General features: G+C 40.9%; 1 protein-coding gene across 15 annotated transcripts in view; it reads left to right on the top strand.

Annotated features, from left to right (window-relative positions):
- CEP350 (centrosomal protein 350) overlaps window positions 1-19,887 on the top strand; it is a 76,233-nt gene that overhangs the window by 51,308 nt on the left and 5,038 nt on the right. For all 15 annotated transcript variants that reach the window (XM_065071785.1, XM_065071786.1, XM_065071784.1 and 12 more), the window contains 10 exons: window positions 628-827; window positions 2,124-2,335; window positions 3,579-3,723; window positions 6,865-7,025; window positions 7,477-7,616; window positions 8,376-8,458; window positions 9,167-11,223; window positions 12,189-12,590; window positions 12,678-12,824; window positions 13,977-14,099. In XM_065071785.1, coding sequence (XP_064927857.1) covers window positions 628-827; window positions 2,124-2,335; window positions 3,579-3,723; window positions 6,865-7,025; window positions 7,477-7,616; window positions 8,376-8,458; window positions 9,167-11,223; window positions 12,189-12,590; window positions 12,678-12,824; window positions 13,977-14,099 — 3,670 coding nt within the window. The remainder of the gene's footprint in view (window positions 1-627; window positions 828-2,123; window positions 2,336-3,578; window positions 3,724-6,864; window positions 7,026-7,476; window positions 7,617-8,375; window positions 8,459-9,166; window positions 11,224-12,188; window positions 12,591-12,677; window positions 12,825-13,976; window positions 14,100-19,887) is intronic.

Consider the following 19,887-nt stretch of genomic DNA (forward strand, 5'->3'; position numbering starts at 1 on the left):
GTATCTGGGAGAAAACAGTTCTGCATCTTTATTTTCTTGATGCTGTCAGCTCACAATTAACAGTCCAAGTGTGCCAATCCATAGAGATGATACTTAAAGGAAGAAGGATAAAAGCTCCAGTAATTCGGGAGAGTTATCAATAAAGAATTACCTTCTCTTATAATTATGTATTAGGAAGGAACTGTGGGGCAACTGGAGCTACAATTTTTCTGTCATTTGGATTAGCAAAAAGAAACATTCATTTTTCAGACAGTCACTGCTTTCTTGAGGGTTCCAGTTTAATACCACGGGTACTTTTCATGTCCTGAAATTGGGAACTTATCCTGTTTGTTTTAGTGAATAGTTAGTAGCACTTGAATGATTTTGAAGATCTTTAACATGTAAGCAGGGTTTTTACAGTATGTTATAGACCTTACTCACTGCAAAGAAAAAAACTCGTGTCTACTTGCAATTTTTTTTTTCAGCAGCACATCAGAATAGTCTAGGAGATAGTACTTAGTGTGGATATTATCCCAGAAAACAATGTGAACATCTAAAATCCTGGGAATTGTGGCAATAAACACCTGGGTATCGGGACCTTTTGGTGTGGTTGGCTGTTTTCCCATTGTCTTCTGCTCTGTCCGTCAGGTTCCTAACTAAGCGAGAGCAGAAGCTGATGCAGCGTCGACAACATGCTGAAGAGCTGTTGGAGTGGAAGCGCCGCCTGGATGCAGAGGAAGCAGAAGTGCGGCGGATAGAAAAGCAGGCTCTGGCTGCCTGGGACAAAGAGCTGCTCAAAACCAAAATAGCCAAGAAGGACGTGGGGGATCAGAGAACAGAGCCCAAAGGTAATAGGAAGTGGGGGGAAGTCTTTCAATGTGGCATGATCTTTGCTGATCATCCTCCAGACTTACTCCACTAAAACCATTTAGTCCATTAAACCCACTGTAGTGCTGTGTGAGTGTCTATGCTGTTGGCCTTACCACTGTTTGTTAAGGTGGCTCTTAGCAGGGACCATTTTCCCCTTGACTGTTTTCAAAAAATTGAAGGCTTTTTTTTTCTTCTGTCTGTTATTAATGCAGTATAATTGTTTGAAATCTGCAACTGTGCTCGTGGGCCAGGATGTAATTAGTATAAGAGATGCTATTGGGAAGAAAAATACACGGATTTTGGGAGCGACAGCTTTGTTATGCTGTCTTAGGTTGACCATACTTTCAGCATGAAGCACAGAGAACTGGATTGCAGTGGAAGAAAATAATGAAACTTCGGGGATTGTTCTAGAAATGATCAGTTTTTCTTTTTTTCCCCACTTAGCTGTAAGCAGGCAAGAATGTCCTTTGAACGTGCAAAGGGAATTCAGAATTACGCACTATTACGCTTGTTACTGAAAACAGTCATGTGGACTTTACGCATTATAGGACATTCTAAAGATGATATGTGTATGAGTCAGTAAGTTCTAATGAACAAAATTCAGCATGAATGCTGAACTCTCATCTACAGATAAGAAAATATACTTGTTTTCTATAGATTGTATCCACCGGTAAGCATTGGAGTGTGGCTTTGCTTCAGGAGTGCCTCTCCCCAGCCTTTGCTCAAATGTTGAGCAGTTCTCCATGGCTGCTTCAGTAATGCTGTGACTCCTGCGGAATTTAGTAAACAGGAATACTGAAAAGCCAACTTATTATTTTACTTGTTGCCGGTGGAGAGACTCATGATGATATCATAACATTAAAATGTTTTCTGCAGCTACTGTAAAGGAAGCAATCAATTCTAAATTTGAGATCGGGCTTGCAGATTATATGCTCCTCTGTGACTTCTTCAGACTAATGGTGACTCTTGCTGGGGTATGGTCAACTGGAAGGACAGGTTTCCCTAATAATCTTTCTGGAGTGTGTTGTCTGGAAAATGTTAGAATATACTGAAAACCTCTTTATTTTAGACATTCAACAATCACTAAAAATGTTTGACGGTATTAAATCACAATTCTCTGGTAAATGTACTAGGTGAGTGCAACAGCACTTACCAATTTGACATGTATTTGTAGCAGTTGCTACTCTATGTGCAGGCAGCAGTATTTCTGAAGGCATAGAAGTCAGTGCAAGTTCTTAGGCACTTTGTTTTTTTCTCTCATTATTTGATCTCAGAAACAGCTAGTGAAGGAGAGTCTCCAGTGCCTTCTTGCTCTCATCTGAACAGTGAAAGCTCTATCCAAGAAGATCTTGGCAGTCTGCCTGCTGAGTTGGTACCATCAGAGACTATGGGCCATGAACGGCCAGAAAGCCCAGATCAGAGTACAATTAATGAAGAAATGGTTTATTCTGAAGACTTCAAGTCCTCTACCCCCCCTGGCAAACTTGTGAGTGAGATTTTTATTCTGTATATATTCTTACACTTGTGAAAGGCTACCAGACAAGTAGTAAATATAGCCATCCCAGTTGTCCAAGCAGAGATTATAAACTGTTCTCTGTGTTTGCAACACCATTTTACATTACTGTGAATAAACGTTGCGATCAGATATGTTCATTGAAGTCTTCAGGAAATATTCCTTCAGTACAGAGTTTAGGTATTTTTAAACTTGTGGCTAATCTTGCAAAATGTTTTGCGTATTCACGTAGGTATGCAGTATGAAGTGGTGGAACACTGACCCAGTTTACCAGTGTGAATTAGCTGTAGGCTGGCTCGTTACCATTGTAGAAATTCTTTGAGGCCATGGAAACTATGCTCTGTTTTCCGCGTTGCTTTACTTGCAAGTAATGTATCCCAAAGTATAGCTATAGGATGAAGAAGCAGAGCTGTAACGTCGTGCACAAACCTTTTGGTTTCAGATTATGTCTGCTTCCAAGCTAATTCTGCTTATTGTTCTGTTCCAACTGTTATTTCTACTTGGTTGGTAATTTTTATGAGTTTCATCCTGATAACTTTGTCCTGTGCTCAGTGAGACAGAAAACACAGTGTCTGTGGGGTAAAAGAGCTGCTCATCTAGGCTTGTTACAAATACTTTATTGGAAAGTTTGCTGAGAAGGTAGTGAGGTAAAATGTCTAATACATGCTAGAGATTGTGTTCATGGTCTATGAAATGTTGCAACAGTAAGAGCATTTTGGAAGAATATTTGCTTTTAAAAATCTTTTGCCTGGCTACAGAGAAATAGTGCTCAGTTGTTTTACTGGTTTAGGATTGCACCTTGCACCCCTGACATGAAATGCTTGTTTTGGTGTCCCAGATATATTTAGTTTGTGTTGGTATGGCTGTGTTTGTTACCAAATAAGATTACATAAACTGTATTGAACACCTATGAGTCAGAACCATGTCAGTTCACTTAGGTGAATACTCTTGGTTACATAGTGTAGTCTAAGCAGGTTTGCCGAAATCGAAACTCGAAGTAAACAGTCAGTTATTACTGCTCTTGGTATTTTTCTTTTATCGTCTGGCAGACTAAGATGAAATTCTTCTTAAGATAGCTGGATAGCGACCATTGCTTATGAGGAGTTCTCTAGTTGTGCTCTTCTTTCCATGTAACCAGTTCCTGATGACAATGATCTCCTACTTTCAAACTGAGCTTTACAAGGAATTACTTATTTGACCTTTTCTTCTCCCAAAGTCTCTTCCCAAAAGCAGCATATCTGTATCAAAGCAAGATTCCAGCAAAGGCAGCCACCGAACTGGAGGACAGCTTCGTTCACCTGTGAAGTCTCATCAGATATCTTACAACTGGTCTGATGAATCTTTATCTGTGACACAGTCAGGTAAGTGTAATATCTGCTTGGGTTTAAATTGCTTTTTTCAAAGCTTTTGCTTTTAACAAGTAAATTAAAAATGCAGACATAGATGTGAGGAGGCAGACAGAAATTCCTGGAAATTGCCAAGGGTTTTGTGGGAGTATTTTCCCATTATGTAGTTTCAGACTTTCTTAAGCTGAAGTGTTCAACGTAAGAAGGTCTGTGTATTCTCTGTATTATCTCTTCTTTTAGAAAGAAACACAGCTTCCTGCAAACAGGTATGCAGAAGATAAGAGCCAATAGTTACGGTGGTCCTAGCATTTAGAAATACTAAGGTTAGCTGTGCTTTTAAGAGGTGGCACTGCTCCAGCCACCCCTCCTGTTGTAAGAAAGCAGAATATGGTTCAGCAGCACACAAACATGATCATCCTTCTGAACACATCCTGGCTCCAGGAGCAGGACAGCTCTGGTATCAGGGCAGGACGAGCAAGCCCATTGGACCTGTGCTGGCGCATGCAGAATAAAGAGATGATTGAGGACATAAGTTCTTATTTTTGGAGGAGGGTTGGAACTGTGTGCAGTAAAATAGGGCCTAAGGCTCCATTTTGAGCGATAAAACACAAGATCTACTATATGGACTTTTTATAATTTTGTATCCAGTATCCAAGCTGGCCACCAGTAAATGCTGAATGAGAGAATATGAAAAGTGAACGGGTACTGAGGGGTCCTTTCCCTGCTGTGCTCTTGAAGCCTGTTAGTCGTGTGGATTGCAGGCCTTCCTGAGCCACCATGCAGTGGGTCACCAGCATCAGCTCCGTTAAGCTGTGAAGTCTGTTTTGTCTGTCTCTAAAATGTCTCGTATTCCACAGTGCCATTGTTATAGCATTGTAAAATATCTTTTAGCATTTTCCTGCTTGTTTGTATGTGGGTTTTGTTTGTTTGTTCTATATACCCTAAACGATCAATGAGTCTTGAGTGGAAAAAGAACTTTGTGGTTCTATTGTATGTACTGGTTGGTGGTGGTGATAGATGGATAATTTGCTGGCACGTGTACATATTTAGTCTTCATGGCACTTGATGCAGAGAGCTTAATAATCTGTTACATTGTGGGTTTTTTGGTTAATATATAAGCATGTCCAATAGAAATACAGTAATTTTGAGGCAGCTGTTCTCCTGCTGGGTAGAGAAATGAATATTTAACACCTACATATTTGCACTGAGTAATTTGTATTTGGATTCTGTCTAGAGAGAAGTTTGCAACACGGTGAAGCATTCAGCAACTTGATAAAGTTATTTTCAAGTTCTGACTGAGCAACCACATAAGAAAGCCATTATGAAAAGTAGATCAGGCAACAGTCGTCATGAAAATAAATTTTATAAGAGGTGGGAGGCCAGTCAGGATGGTGCTGATTTCACAATAAGTCATTCCATTGTCAAGAGACAGATCTTCCAAGCTGCTGAGTAGTAATGAAGTCATCGCTATGTCATACGTAGACAAGGTCATCAAAGATGAAAGCATGTGCAGATCTTTCCCTTATGAGTTGATCAAGAAAAGCCATAATTACGTAGTGGTCACTTACTATTTGGGAGGAGTTGTTAATTATAGTGGCATCATAAAGTACTGATTAGCAAGTGAGATTCCATTCTTTTAGTGCTGTTGTTGTTGTCCTTTTTTTTTACTTTGATTCTCTAAATGGTTAACAGCAGTTGTTAATGGAAGAAGAATACAGTACCTTGATTGTATTTACTGGCTGTTGCTGATGATGAAATCTTTCATTAATGGTGGTTTGTCGTCTTGAGAAATGCGATTGATTAGCAAAATGTGCAGCTGTTCCTACTAGCTGGCCAAATAATACTAGGGACTTACTCTCGAGAATGTTCACTAAAGCAATTGGTGTTTATGAGCATCCAAGCCTTTTGGTCCAGAAAGCGTTATAGGGAATATTAAGCATTAGAAAAGCAAACTGGCCAAGATCCTTCTTGTAGGAGCTGCAGCTCCTGCTGTAGAAGAGGAAGGGGAACATCAACTGCAGGGAGAAGCTCCAATAAGACTATGTCAGATAAATATTTTGAAGAGTTTTTGATACTTAATTGTGGTAGCACCAATCTGGGACAAGGATCTTGTTTTGCACTATGTTGGCATACATTTAAAACAAGAAACAAGTGGACATAATTGAGCAGGCAGAAAAGAATAAGTAATGAGAAACTGAGGTAGACTCTATGAATCTGAGAGACACAGAGATTATTACAATGTCCCAAGGGAAAAGAGGGCAGAATATCCTCAGAAGGACTGAAGACCAGGTTGCAGGGAGTTCTGGGGATGCATAGAGAGAAATTGAGGAGATCTCATTAAAATTACTAAGGATAATGATTAAGAAAAAAAAATGTTCAGGTGGAAAACAGTTACAGTCAATAATGGCATTATAGGAGGATTTGTAAAATTGAACCTGGAGCAAAGATATACCAAGTATCTTTGTATACGCTATTATGGAGTAGCCCAGCACATGTCTAAGCTCAACAGTACCGCCGTTCACCATGAATAAATTGTCATCCTGAGGCCTGGCAACTGTGAAGGTCTCTGCATTGTTCAAAGTGACTTTCCTCCCAGCTGTTGACCAGTCAGTTCTCCATTCCATAGATTGATTTAGTCAAGGTGGCAGGAAATCTAAATGGGCCAGAAACCTAAAGTTTTTTTTGGAGTCCAAATCCAAGTGAAATTCTCATCAATGAAATGTACCCTGTAACTTGAAACCATGTATTATGATTGTAAACATATATTCCAGATATATTGTTGGTATGCATCTTTGAGTTGTCGTATTTTTAAACATGTCAAAACCAATTAATTTCTGCAACAGCTGACATGATAAGCAGTTAATGAGGTAGCAGCATAAACATGGTGTTTGACGTGAACAAGTTTGGTAACGAGTTATGTATCAGAGCCTCTCTTCTAAATTAAATAAGATGCAACACTTTTTCATATGTTATATAGTAGTGTTATGAATCTGAAACCCCACTTTAAGAGTCTTATTCTGTTAAGATTAACATGTTGGATTAAATAGATATTTTGCTTGGACCATGTTTTGTATTTACTAAATGACTGTTCAGTGCTTTACATAGAACTGTCTTGTGAGGCGCAAGCTTACAGAGTCTAAAACTAAACTTTTTCAGAAACCACATCTGATCAAAGTGACATTGAAGGACGGATCAGGGCCCTGAAGGATGAACTACGGAAAAGGAAGTCTGTGGTTTACCAACTGAAAAAGGAACAGAAAAAGAGACAAAAGGAGAGACTGAAGGCCCAGGAAGCCAGTTTGATCAAACAGCTGGAGGTTAGGAACACAGTGCAGTAAAATATTGCTAGCCTTGGATAAATCATTATAGTATGGATGTTGTTAGCAGAATATTGTATCAACAGCTGTGAAAGACACGTTGTTGTGATAGAAGTGTGGCTGTGCTCTGGCTATTTAACTGTTTTCAATAGTGAACAGAGCTTTGAGGCAAAAATGCCATCGCCTTTTAAAATTTATATCTTTAATGGGTTACTAGCAGCATTCAGGGGGCTTATGTATGTTTATACACATTAGTATCTTAGCTTGGATTAAAGAGCGATGCTCATGTCACTTGTTTTAGAAAGTAAAGTATTAAAATTTCTGGCATTCACAGCTGTAGAGCCTTAGGAAGTTAAATAGATTGCTTTGCAGAGAAACCAAGTGTATTCTTTATTCGTGTAATAGGTTTTGTCATGGTTTAGTAGACTAACAGCCTGTTTCCCACATGCAGTCGTATGATGAGTTTATCAAGAAGACGGAAGAAGAACTGAGCCAAGATCTGGAGACATCACCAACAGCCAAACCTCAGATTAAAACTCCATCCTCAGCTGCTGCTGAAAAACCGAAGATCAAGGCACCACCGCTCCATAGGTAACTGGGATTTCTTCTTGAGATTATTCGGAAACTGGTAAAACTGCTGTTTTAGCAGAGTGCAAGGAAAGCTGGTGACTGCTCTTTAAAGCACTGGACAGGGGCAGTATTCTGTTGACCTATTTGCTGGTCTCATCAGACCCAAAATAGATAAGATGTACTGTCCCTGTAATCATATGCATCTCCCTTTTGTCTTGTCCAGCCATGCAGGTCCTATTTTCTAATTCTTTCTGAACAATAATTTTCCACTGTGCAAGAATTGAGGCAAATGGTTGTGTGGATTACAGACCTGAAGGAATTTTTTCCTCTTTTGGTCACTCATGCCTGCCACAATGTGTGAGGCAAACTATTCCTCTTTGCGATTTAAATCTGGTTTACATCTTAGGTTTTAGAAGGCAGAGAGTTCAACTTCTGCACTTCCTAGTGTATTTTTAAGTGTTTCATTGTCTCCAGCAGATGGTGCAATTTTAGTGTATTCAAGGAAAAAAAAAAAGTTTTTCATTTATTTTTTTGGCTCCAAAAAAGGCTAAAGTTAGATTAGTCTTGAAAAAAAGAAATTCCAGGCCTCACCAAATCCTCTGTCCCCATTCCTGTTTTCTAAGGTCACAGTATGTTGACAAAGCAAACTGTTGATGTTACCATCAATGTAGTATTATAATTATAGATGCTCGTATTTCCATTTTTATCTGTTTTAAAAGAAAAAAAAAAAACACACTGCAGTGTAACCATGATTCATGCAATTTGATTTTTCAAATTTAGGCCTGAGACAGCTAAAAACTGGAAATCACTGTCTGAGTCAGAGCGATCCAGAGCATCTTTGGAATCTATTTCAGAGCACGCAGGTATGTAACTGGAACAATCTGTAGTAGACGTGAAGATCTTGAACACTGACTGTCCTAAACTTCTTTAATCTTTTCATTCTTGATACAAGAAGAAAGAGCAAGATTAAGAGAGCATGCAGACTTCATAAAACCATAACCATCAAGCTGTATTTTTTTTTAAATTTAATAGGCTTCTGCTTTTGCTGTTTCCTATGTATTCAGTATTTAGTTTTATTCTTGCTGAGGTTTGTGTGAAGTCGTAATTAGGTGACAACCTTTTTCCTTTCTTTTGTTCTGTATTCCTTTATCACTTGAGGAAAGTAAGAAAACCGAAAATAATGAAGAATTTAAGAACAGGGGATTTTTTTGAGATATTTCTTGATGTTTTTCTGTTGATCATTATCTAATCATTATCTGCCATTCTAATCTTGGTTTTATTTGCTGCTTGCAAACATAAGCACTGAGCCCTTACATTGGGCTCCGTACGTATGGCATTATGAAATACCGGTACAAGGAAAAGAATCGGAAAGAAAGTGTTGGAATCCTGGAACGGAAAGAACCTTGTTCATGTTCACAGGACAGCTAGAAATATGTGTTTCCAAGGCACCAGTTTGTGTCTTCTTTTAGCGTAGAAACCTTGACATTAATTTTGTTGCCTATTCTGCAGTTTTCAATAAAACAAGGCAGGCTGTATGATCTGCTGTAATTCACTTCTTATTTTCCTTCAAGATGCTGTGTCATCAGGAGCTGAGAGATCTGCGTCTGTGCACAGCAAGAAGGTGGCTGTGACAGATGTTCATGCAGAAGAACCTTCTAGAGCGTCTTCTTCGGTATTGATGTCACCAAGAACTTCCAGAGTAGGATCTGGTGATTTCGTAGATAATGTACCCTCATCACCTCTTCTCAAAGATGTGAAAGACATCAGCAGGATATCCCATGAGTCAACAAACAATGTGGTGAAAGCATCCAATGATGAGGATACCCTCAGTCATGAATCTAAGATAGAGGAATCCATAAAGTCAGAGGAGTATGAGGCTGAAGGTTCTCATGTTAAGCCTTTGGAGAGTTCTGATGTCTTGTTGACATTAGATAAAGAACAGGAGAGCTCACTGGATATCCTTCCAAAGAAAGTCCTTCCTTCTGAAAACGAACACTCTCAGAAGGAACTCTTTGGTTTGGCTTCAGAAAGTCTTCACAGTACAAATGAAATCTTAGAGCAGAAACTGACAGATAAAGATGCTGTAACTGGCCCAAGTGTAGACGAGTCTTCTCGCAAACTGAGCAGATCAGCAGAGGAAAAAGGTTATCTGCTTTCAGAAAAACTCCGTAGTCAAAAGGAGCCATCATACCTTGAAGACTTTGAAGGATCGTCTTCCAGGAAACAAGCATCAGTTGAAGAAACGCTTCCTGAGGAATGTTACGAAGACGACTTTGAACCCTCTCCTGGTGAGCATGCTCAGTCACTGGCAGAGCAGTCAGAGAACACGCAGGCCAGAAGTGGATCCCCCAGCCTCAGCAGCGATTGCGACATCAGTGAATGCCTCAGTGACAGGTCCCTCTCTCTCTCTGGCAGCTTGCAGTCAGAGGAGTTATTAGAACTTAAATCCCCAACAGAACTTATAAAAAATAATGAACGCAGGGATGTGGAGCAAGAACAGGCTCCTACCGAGTCACCATTGTGGGCCTCTGTTTCGATCGCAGAAGAAACTGATAGTTTGCCAAATTTCAACATTGGTGATAGAGTACTTGTGAGTAAAGTCCAACCTGGAACACTGAGATTCAAAGGTCTGACTAGGTTTGCCAAAGGGTTTTGGGCTGGCGTGGAGTTGGATGAACCTGAAGGGAACAATAATGGAACTTACGATGGTATTAAATATTTTGATTGCAAAGAAAAGCATGGTATTTTTGCTCCTCCTCAAAAAATCTCTCACATTACAGAAAGTATTGATAGCTATTTAGACACAAACAAAGATGAAGACTCATTCTTCAGTGATAGACTGGAGAAGCAACATAAAGCTGAGCAGCAAGACAGAAGTTCCAAACCTGGCAAAGAGGATGAAAGCCAGAGCAGAGATGCGACAGAGAACTATTTCCAGCGTAAAGTTCCTGCAGATACAGCTGTTTCAGAAGCCTCAGCTGAGGAAAGGTTTGAGGAGTCATCTTGTAAAGCAAAGAGCATAAAGGAGATTTCTGTAGCTACTGAGTCACTTGCCCAAGAACAGTCAGTGGTTGATTATCTGAAGCATGCTGTGAAAGAGGAGGCCAGTCTTGCTCCTCTCACTTCTAGTGTCGTGGATGAGATTTCTGCTGTTCAGTTGGATGACATCTCAGATTTCCTTTCTGAAAAACTGGAGAGGCAGAAGACACTGGGGGAGGAATGTGCTGAGAAGTTAGATGATCTCTCTCCTGGAGTTGTGGAGAAGCCTGCAACTCCACTTCTGGATTTGCTGACAAAAGAAAAGAACCAGTTAGAAGCCCAGCTTAGACTACCACTTAGAGAGGAAGAAAAGTCAAAAGACCAACTGGAAAAGGTCAGTTTGCTGACAGACAGTCTACTTAGAGATTTTTTGAAAGACACAGTCAATCAGTTACAGCAAATAAAGAAGGAAAGGAATGAGAAAATCCAGCTCAGCAACCAGGAGCTCTGTGATGTGAAGGAGGAGTCCGGAACCTCATCCCAGCAGGTAGAAAAGGAGATTCCCGATGGACTGAATAACTTTTTCCTAAGTTCCGATTTGGAAGATGAAAGAGAAGAACTTTCCTCTCCAGACATGTGTCCCAGACCAGTGAGTAACAGACATTTTGCACTGATTTTTTTAAGAATCGATTGTTCTTTAACTGATGGGTTGAATCTGAGGAATGCGGTGTGGCACTAGTTTGTTTTCTCCCAAATTCTCTTTGGTGATGAGATTTCCTCTACGTATCTATCTTTCATGTGTGTTCTTGTGTATCCAAGTTCATGGTTCATTTTGGTAGCCCTGCAGGTTGGAAAACATGTTTTGGCACATGAAAGTGAAAAATACTTAATTTAGGTTGCATTATACTTACACGTTCAATTTGTAATTAAAAGTTACCCTCAGTTTTTATTCTAAAAATGGCAAAATATGATAGACTGTAAACTTACCTTTGTCTGTTCTTGATGTTAAATAATCATCCTCAAACATAATTAGATGCTGTGGAGGTCATTAAGGTGTTAGACTGAACTAAACCCACTGAACTGTGAGTGGTGGCAGTTCACGCTTCCTCAGAACAACCATTAATGGTACAGTTAGAGGACCTGGCCTTTCTGCTGAGGATCCTAGTAAACCTGTCTGCTTTGCCATTGAGCTCAATATATTATCCTCACAGAAAGTTTCAGCCCATTTTGCCAGTGTGAGCAATGCTCAGTCGCTAAAACAGCCATCACCCACTAAAAGCTTTTAGGCTGCTGCTTTAGGTCTGAGGCTGCTGGTAAGTGAAAAGTTGGTGTGTCACATTATCAGTTTTTAAACCACTCAGCCCTTCGTAAACAGTTTAACATTAGGACGGACAGGGGGCAGGACACAGAGTCTTTTAAGCTCTGTAGGAACCCTCTGAAACCCCAGGTACTTCAGTCAAACCATTTCTAATGTTACTGTGGACTATTTATTATTTTTCTGAGTATTTGTGTATATATTGCCAATTACATCAGTTGAGTGTTTAAAAATGTGAGCTGAGTTAAACAACAGTGTGACACCGCTTTTGTGTTTACTCTGTGGCTCTTTATTCACAGGAGAGCCCAGTGTTTGGTGCCAGCGGTCAGGAAGAGCTCGCCAAGAGACTAGCAGAGCTGGAGCTCAATCGGGAGTTCCTGAGTGTGCTGGGAGATGATCAAGACTGGTTTGATGAGGACTATGGCCTGAGTTCCAGCAAGGTCCAGCAGAAGCAAGCAGAGGAACCAGCTGTGCTGCCCAAGGTAGAACCGCAGAAAGCGCCAGCAAAGCCGTGCGAGGAGCCTCTGGCCGTCCCTCACACCGCGGTGGAGGTGGAAAGCATGGTGCATGCAGCAGCTGAGCAACTCTGGAAACTGAGACAGCTGGGGCATGATCTTCAAAGTTTCAGCCATCACACAGATCTTAGCAGTAACCTCAAAGAGCAGGACACAGACACAATAAACAAGCAGATTTATGAAAAGGTACAGTCTTCAGGCATTTTGTTCTTGTGCTTTGAATATTTACCATAAGCAACAGCAGCCTTAACTTTTACTTCTTTCTTCGTTAAGGTGGTATTTGATTTAACAAGAGAGATCTTCGGGGCAATCTTTGCTGAGGATCCTAATCTAAATCAACCAGTTTGGATGAAACCGTGTAGGATCACGTCTGCTTACTTTCGCCGAGTAAAAGATCCAAATAATCTGGATGAAGTCAAGGTAGGAAGAAATCTTTGCCATGCAGGAAATGTGAGGTGAAAAGTATTGAACTGGCACTTGCCTAAGTGTTAAAAGATCTTAACAGGTGTATCCATCAAGAGATGAGTTGAGAAATCAGGAAAATGTGAAAGGGGGTTTGTCAAAGTGGTCTTTTTTTACTCAACAGATTTTTCTCCCTGTCCTTTTGGCTGGTACTGGTTGCTTTTAAATGTTAGTCTTCCATGCAGAACTGCCAGGGTGACCTTGGTCTTATAAAATTGGGATGCTGACAGACTGCTGCTTTAGCAGATTTCAGTGGAACTGTGTGTGGGTATGTTGACGTGGATCCAACAGTAGGGTTGGGCCAAATGGCATAAGCTGGATTTTTTTTCTCGGACACACCTGTGCCAGACTCACCAAGGACAGTGGGAGTTGCCCAGAGAGACCTAAAATTTGACTGGTGAGGGTGTTGTTGAATTTGGCAAGCCAGAGGGAAGTATCCTGTTAATTGGTGGTAGTGCTCAAGAAAGGATAGAACCCCAAAAAGCTAGAGCCTGACTGGACCCAGGTTAAATTTGCAGGACATTTGGAAGAAAAATGGTCTCCCTGAAAGCGTTCAGTGAAAGAACCTTCCATACAGCTCATCAGGACACAAATGAAGACTTCCACATGTCCTGTTTCTTCTGAAATGGGGAGATTTTGACTGTATTTTGATTAACCTGCTAAAGATACAGCATGTTAACTGTCTGGAAAAGACAGAAAGAGTATCTAGATCGCTCTGTTAATTGAGAAGACTTTGAAAAGCGTGTGATGGTGAAGAGCAGGGGCACAGGACAAGGACACCAAACTCCCACCCTGCTTTTTGTTCATATTCTCCCATAGAATGAATTGTCATCATCTCCTGTTTGCTGTACTGTTTGACTGAAAGTTTCTGTTCTCAACACTGTTAAAGCAGTGGGTGTCATTTTTTCCCCCATTTCTGTATTTAATAATTGTTCTGCTGGTGTAATGCTGCCTCTGAAACGTCCACTGTAACTTTCTTGCATATCTCATGTGTCTCTTAGCTAAACAGAAAGCTGTTACGCATTCTATAATGTGACTTTCAGGGTAGGTACTTTGTGCATACATTGCATTTCTTAGCTGAAATGTGATTTCACCTTTGCTGTTCCGTAGAGCTTCATTGCAGCTGAAGTACTGAAGTTGTTCAGCCTCAGGAAGGAGCCTAATCACAAAACAGACTGGCAGAAGATGATAAAATTTGGGCGGAAGAAACGAGACCGAGTGGATCATATACTGGTCAGTGGATGAAAATAAGCAATCATGTCAGATACTGTCCACCAGACTGAAGCGTGACATATAATTGTGTGTTTTTTCACTATTCTATCATGCTGTTTAAAGAGTACAAAGTGTGCATGAGGTCTTGATAGAAGGTGCTTAACTTTAGAGAGCACCCTCTTGACATCTTGACAAAAATGGAAGTCCAATGCCAGCGAAGTAAGGTGACTTGAGTGAATTTTCTATTCGTGCCTGCTGATTTGACTGGAGGATAAATTTGGAGGATAAATTTGCCCACTCCCAAAAGTTTAAAGCATAAATTTACAGAAGGAAATACTAAAATACTTGACTGAGAGTAAACTTTTTAACTTTTTACACTTTTTAATTTAAAATGTTTTTATTTTGAAGTAGCGTAGTTTAACTGGAGGCTGATACTGAGAACTTAATATACCAGGCTGCTAACCAGATTCAACTGAAAGGTTTCAAAAGTCGTTGGGTTAGAACAGCAAAGACTTTGAAGAGACGCTGTGGGACATGATAGTGCCCAGTACAAGGTAACCAGACGGTACCACAGCTCTGTGTTTCCTCGAGTTCGTGTCATGAACTAGTGAATGCAGCTGCCACTGGGGCAGGGACGGTTCAGTGCCAGAACTGTGTAAAATAGAGCATGTCTGGCTGTGTATTAGTTTTTGAAAGTTACTTGTTGGCTCGTATTGCAGGATGATTAACATCATTATTGGCTATAATGATAGTGAAGGTTCTGCTTGGGAATATGAGTTGTCATTAACTCTGTGCTTCACTTAATTATACCTGAAATTGATTCCACACACGTGCACCTTATAAGTACCTTCAAGTCATGGGTCGTGTGGTCTTTTAATTGTCTGTCGGTAGAAGGTTTCCAATACAGGCTTTTTCCCAGGGATTTCATTTTAATTGTATGTAAACAGAATATGTGTGTATAGGACCTGCGTATCCTAGGACACTTCATTCTGGGATTTGGAGGCTGTTAAAGCATTCACAAAAAAGTCTTATGTTTAGATTCCTGAGAGAACTAGTAGTACAATTAATGTGCTTGTGTACCAATTTCCTAATTTATTTGAACCATACCTGGAAAGAGATTCATGACTGGAAAAATTGTTCCAGTTGAAGGTATCCACAGTGCTTCAGGTGGAATAAGTTTGAAGTTCAGACGATCTGGTCTGTGATTTACATGCAAACCTAAACATCAAAGATTAATGGAGCTGTGACAAGTTTGGCTTAACAAATTCTTTGTTCTCACAAGAATACAATAGTAACATTTTAGCTGAAAACTGGAATAACAGTGAAGATTACAGCATGCCATGCTTTAGGAACAAGGAAGCCTCAGTGGCATTCTAACAAATTTATATTGTGATGTGAGACACTATCAGAGAAATTTCTAACTGAAAACCTAAGGAGATAGTCTTCAATTTCTCTTTGTTTTACTAAAATCTCTGTGAAACATGGAAGTATCTGGATAGCTTTCTCTGTCTCCTAGTCAGCCTCCAACCTGTGCTTAAGGTCATGAGCTCTGTGATAACACAAATCCAAGGTCCTAAGTGGATATACAGGTCTGTGCAGGATCTGCTGCCTGTCTGCTAGTGACTCATGGTGTAGCCCTAAAATGAGAGGGCAGTTTGGGAGTTTTACAGATTTTGTTTAAAGACTATTCAAGTAGTACAATGCAGCAAGTTCCTGAGAGAGAAATCAAGACTTTTTTGGTAGGTTTGGGGGCTCTAGGAGATTTTTTAGAAATCACAGTCGAAAACTCTTTGTTCAAGTTTTTGTGAAGATTTAGCCAATATGCACCTCTTACAATGTGCAGGGGACATATATGTACATATATGAGTACATATAAGTATGTAAGTATGTACATATATGTATGTACATATAAGTATGTATGTATAAGTATGTATGTACATATAAGTATGTACATATATGAGTACATATATGAGTACATATGTACATATATGTACATATAAGTACATATATGAGCTGATTGGTTCTCCACATTTCTTTTCCTGCTTATAAAGACAAATACTGTTAAAATAAAATGTGGTCTTTTTAAAGCAGCGGTAAACATTATTAGGCTTCTATTATTTGCATTTAAACATTGAGCACAGGTCCTTCCTAGTTTCTTCATTTCCCCTTCAAATAAAACCAACCTTGAAATGAGATTTCTTTTGAGACAAGTATTTCTTTTTAGTGACTTTGATGAGAGGATTGAACACATCTGACCCAGGAGCTAGGTATGACCAAGGTAGGGGGTTCAATACAGAGGAAGGGGAGTCTGTTGTATACCTTCTCCAGTATAGTAATGATTTTCAAATAGTGGCATCGCCTGCCTGGACAGTCGAGCGGCTCTAAATCCAGGAGTCATGGCTGTTTGCTGAATTTCTTTCTGTTTCTTCTGAAGGCACAGGGCGAGTGTCAGGCTGTTGTGCTCAGCTTTATCTCTCCCTGGTTACCCCTGGATGTGTCTTTCTGGGTTTATCATACTAAACCCAGTTCCCAGCAGTCCTTGTCTCCACCAAAGCTGATGCTCTCGGGGATGCTGAGTCCTGTGGTGACTGCGATCAGCCAGCACACCCGCTGGAAAATAAGGGGAGAAGACCTTCATGTCCTTGCTCTGCCTTGATCTTTGCTACTTTCACCAGTCACTGCGTCTTTAGTTGATTTTCACTCTCGTCTGCTTGTTTCCAGCATTGACAGAAACATAATTAGCCATGGTTTTTTGCCAGTGATAACAACTCCGCCTTCCTCTTCTCTTTTTTTGCAGCATTGTTAACTTGGATCAGTCACCTCTCCTCAGACAGCATTTATAATGGGATTTCTTCTGAGAGTTCTCTGGTCTGCTGGGTAGTTGCTCCAGTTGTTTTTCAGCAAATCTTGGCTTTCAGTAAACAGGCACAGCTTTTCATTTATGAAGAGCTACTTTGTTTAAAATCAAGTTAAAGGAACATTCAGGTATTTGCTTCCTTCTCATGCCCCTTTGTGTTTCCACCTTTATCTCATGTATGCTGTCTGTGCTTTAGGGGAGATACTCAGAAGTACACATAGGCTGACGTGCTGTATTTCATTACATCAGGACTGCCTGCACCTTTCAAAACCTCTGTGAAGTACAGCAAGAACCCTCGTATCTCCTTATTTAAGTTCAGGTGCTAACAACAGGTTGTTTCCTTAGCTCTTCATCCAAAACTCGCTGTGCTGATCTGTTTGCACAAACTCTACCACTGCTTTGCCCTGCCACCCCCCCTTCCCTTTTATCTGGAGCTTTAGAAGAAAAAGCTCACACAATGCTGCCAAACCTCAGTGTTTAGCTTTCACACCCGAGAAGCTCACCAATAGGGCGCTGAAATTCAGGAATTGATCTTCTGACTTAAGGACTAGAATGTTTCTTTCCATGCAGTTTGAGCTCTGCGACAAAGCAAAGCTGGCTTGATTGAGAAGCCTGAGGTCTAACCCAAGGGGAATGCGACAGTAAGAGAAGAATCAAAGCCTGCTCGTATGCACATTGTGCCTTTTAAGATTTTCAGGCACTCTGAGGGTGCAGGGTGGTGAGAATGCACCTGCTTGCCTTTCTCTTGCTGGCGTTCTTCCAAGGAGTATTCCTGGGGTTTTTCTTGTACTTTTCAGTCTCCAAGTGATCTATTTACTTCTTAAATGTAGTTTATTTTGCAAGCATTCGTAGTTCTGAATGGGAACCTTCAGAAATGCAACTTGCTAATTCAATTTCTAAAGATTCCTTCAGATGATATTCTTTGAAGTGTTGGTTTTTGGGTATTGTGGTATTTATCAGGCAGCCAGTGGGATCGTGCTACCTCGTTACCTCCTGATTCTTCTTTTGTGCACATGCCCACTTCTTTCTCAGTGTTCAAAAAAAAGTCAAAGCACACAAAACCCATACTACGCAGCCTTCTGCATTGCATCACTATTTCTCTTTTCCTGTAGGATGGAATTCAGTTTCATTAAAACTGGTGTTTTCCTCACTTTTCCCACATGCAGTTTCTCTCTGGTAACAAATATGTGAAGTTTGACTTTTGTCATGAGTACAAGAACTTAACCACTGTGCACGTACTGAAAACAGTGCAAAGCCCACTTCCGCGAAAGCCACAAGAGTTGTTTAATATAAGCCAAATATCAGCAAACTGTCTCCATTGCTTAGAAGCAGTTTGTAGTAATACAGCAGATGGATCACACGTTTCCCAGACGAAGCAGTCGCAACTGCCTTGGCTCAGCGGTCTGCAGCGCGGGCTGCAAAGCAGCACAGCAGTTTCCACACGTGTTCTGAATACACTATAAACAGAACTTGCCTGCAGCTGCAAATTGTATATTCTCATAGTTTTGCAGAAGTATGCTGGAGGAAGTCCTCCTGATGCCAAAGGAAATTGTGTGCTCTGCGTCTGAGAAAGAGGGGAGTGGTAGAGGCAAGAGAAGATGAATCACTGATACTTTTTTCCTTCTTGATTGTTTTGCTGCTGTTTAACATCCAGCCTTTCTCTACCTGGATCAAATTACCTTGTCCTCTCCTGTTTACTTGTGTTTCTTTATCCCACGAATCTCTTTTTCCCCTCCTGGAGCACAGTAAAGGAACTGTCACAGCACGTTGTCACAGGTGAAATGGAATAAACAGCAGCTTGGTGTGGATCTGGATGTTGGGGTTTGTTTAAGGGCCAGTGAAATCAGAGCTTTTAACCTGCTTGATTATTTCACTCCCTTGTTTCCCCCCAGCTCCAGTGTTACGTTCACTGGGTCCTGACTTCTCCTCCCAGCAGGGCGGTCGCTGCTGGCCTGGGGGGCCGGACAGAAGATCATATCAGTCACTATTGTGCAACAGCTCCTGGTTACCAGTGTTTTCCCCATTTCCAGGATCTTCACCTTCTCTCTTTGGGACCCCTGTGTTCTTTTCCAGACCACTTCTGCTTTTTGGCACCACCTCTTTTTTCTGTTATCCCTTTCTCTTGCTTTTCCTCATCTAAATACTCTGTGACACGGGCACACAACACGTGATCAACCTCCAAACTTGTGCTTCTACCTTCTGCCTCTTCATTGATGGGAGGACTGGTAATATTTGGGACACGCTGCTGTTGTTTAGTCCAGGGTTTATCAAAACTTAGAACCAGCACACACAGGTTGCAGGCAGCAAGCTTCCTCTTGAGAGAGAGTTCAGAACTGTGTTTCAGACATTCAGCCCCATGTAAACTTACAATTTATCTGACATTTTAAGTTGTTTTTCAACAATAGCACTCATTCAAAGCTCGACTGCCAATATTGTCGCTCCTTCCTTATTAGTAAGAAGCATAATGAAGCCATTACACCTCGTCTTGGACAGCACTGTGGGAACTGAGGGCTGTGCCAAAGCAGAGTGCTTGCTGTGATGGTGCAGAGATTCGTAAGCACGTAGCACGACTCCTCCAAGGCTGTTTGCTGGGCGAGATCTCTGCCTGTCTCCCCAGAGCAGGAGAAAAGAGCTGTCAGACTGAAACCCCACGTATAACTGAAGCTTTATGAATGGCTACGAACCCTGCGGCAGTGCCGGTTCCCTGGGGTTCCCCTGGCAGCCTGTTCTTGGGCTTCACGCCGTGTTTGGGTTATTGAATCATCATTATGCCACAGCAGCTGTCACCCTCAGAGGAGTTTCTGGGTGGTTTAGCTTCAGGCGAAAGAGGGAGGGAGGGTGTTGGGGCTGAAGCTCTTGTACTCTCTATAGATAACAACACCATTACCTATAGATAGTGGATTAGTGGATTTTCAGTATGTTTTAACCTTGTTTTGGCAGAATCTAGGTGCC

This window comes from Columba livia, chromosome 8, assembly GCF_036013475.1.
Source record: "Columba livia isolate bColLiv1 breed racing homer chromosome 8, bColLiv1.pat.W.v2, whole genome shotgun sequence".
Lineage (NCBI taxonomy): Eukaryota > Metazoa > Chordata > Aves > Columbiformes > Columbidae > Columba > Columba livia.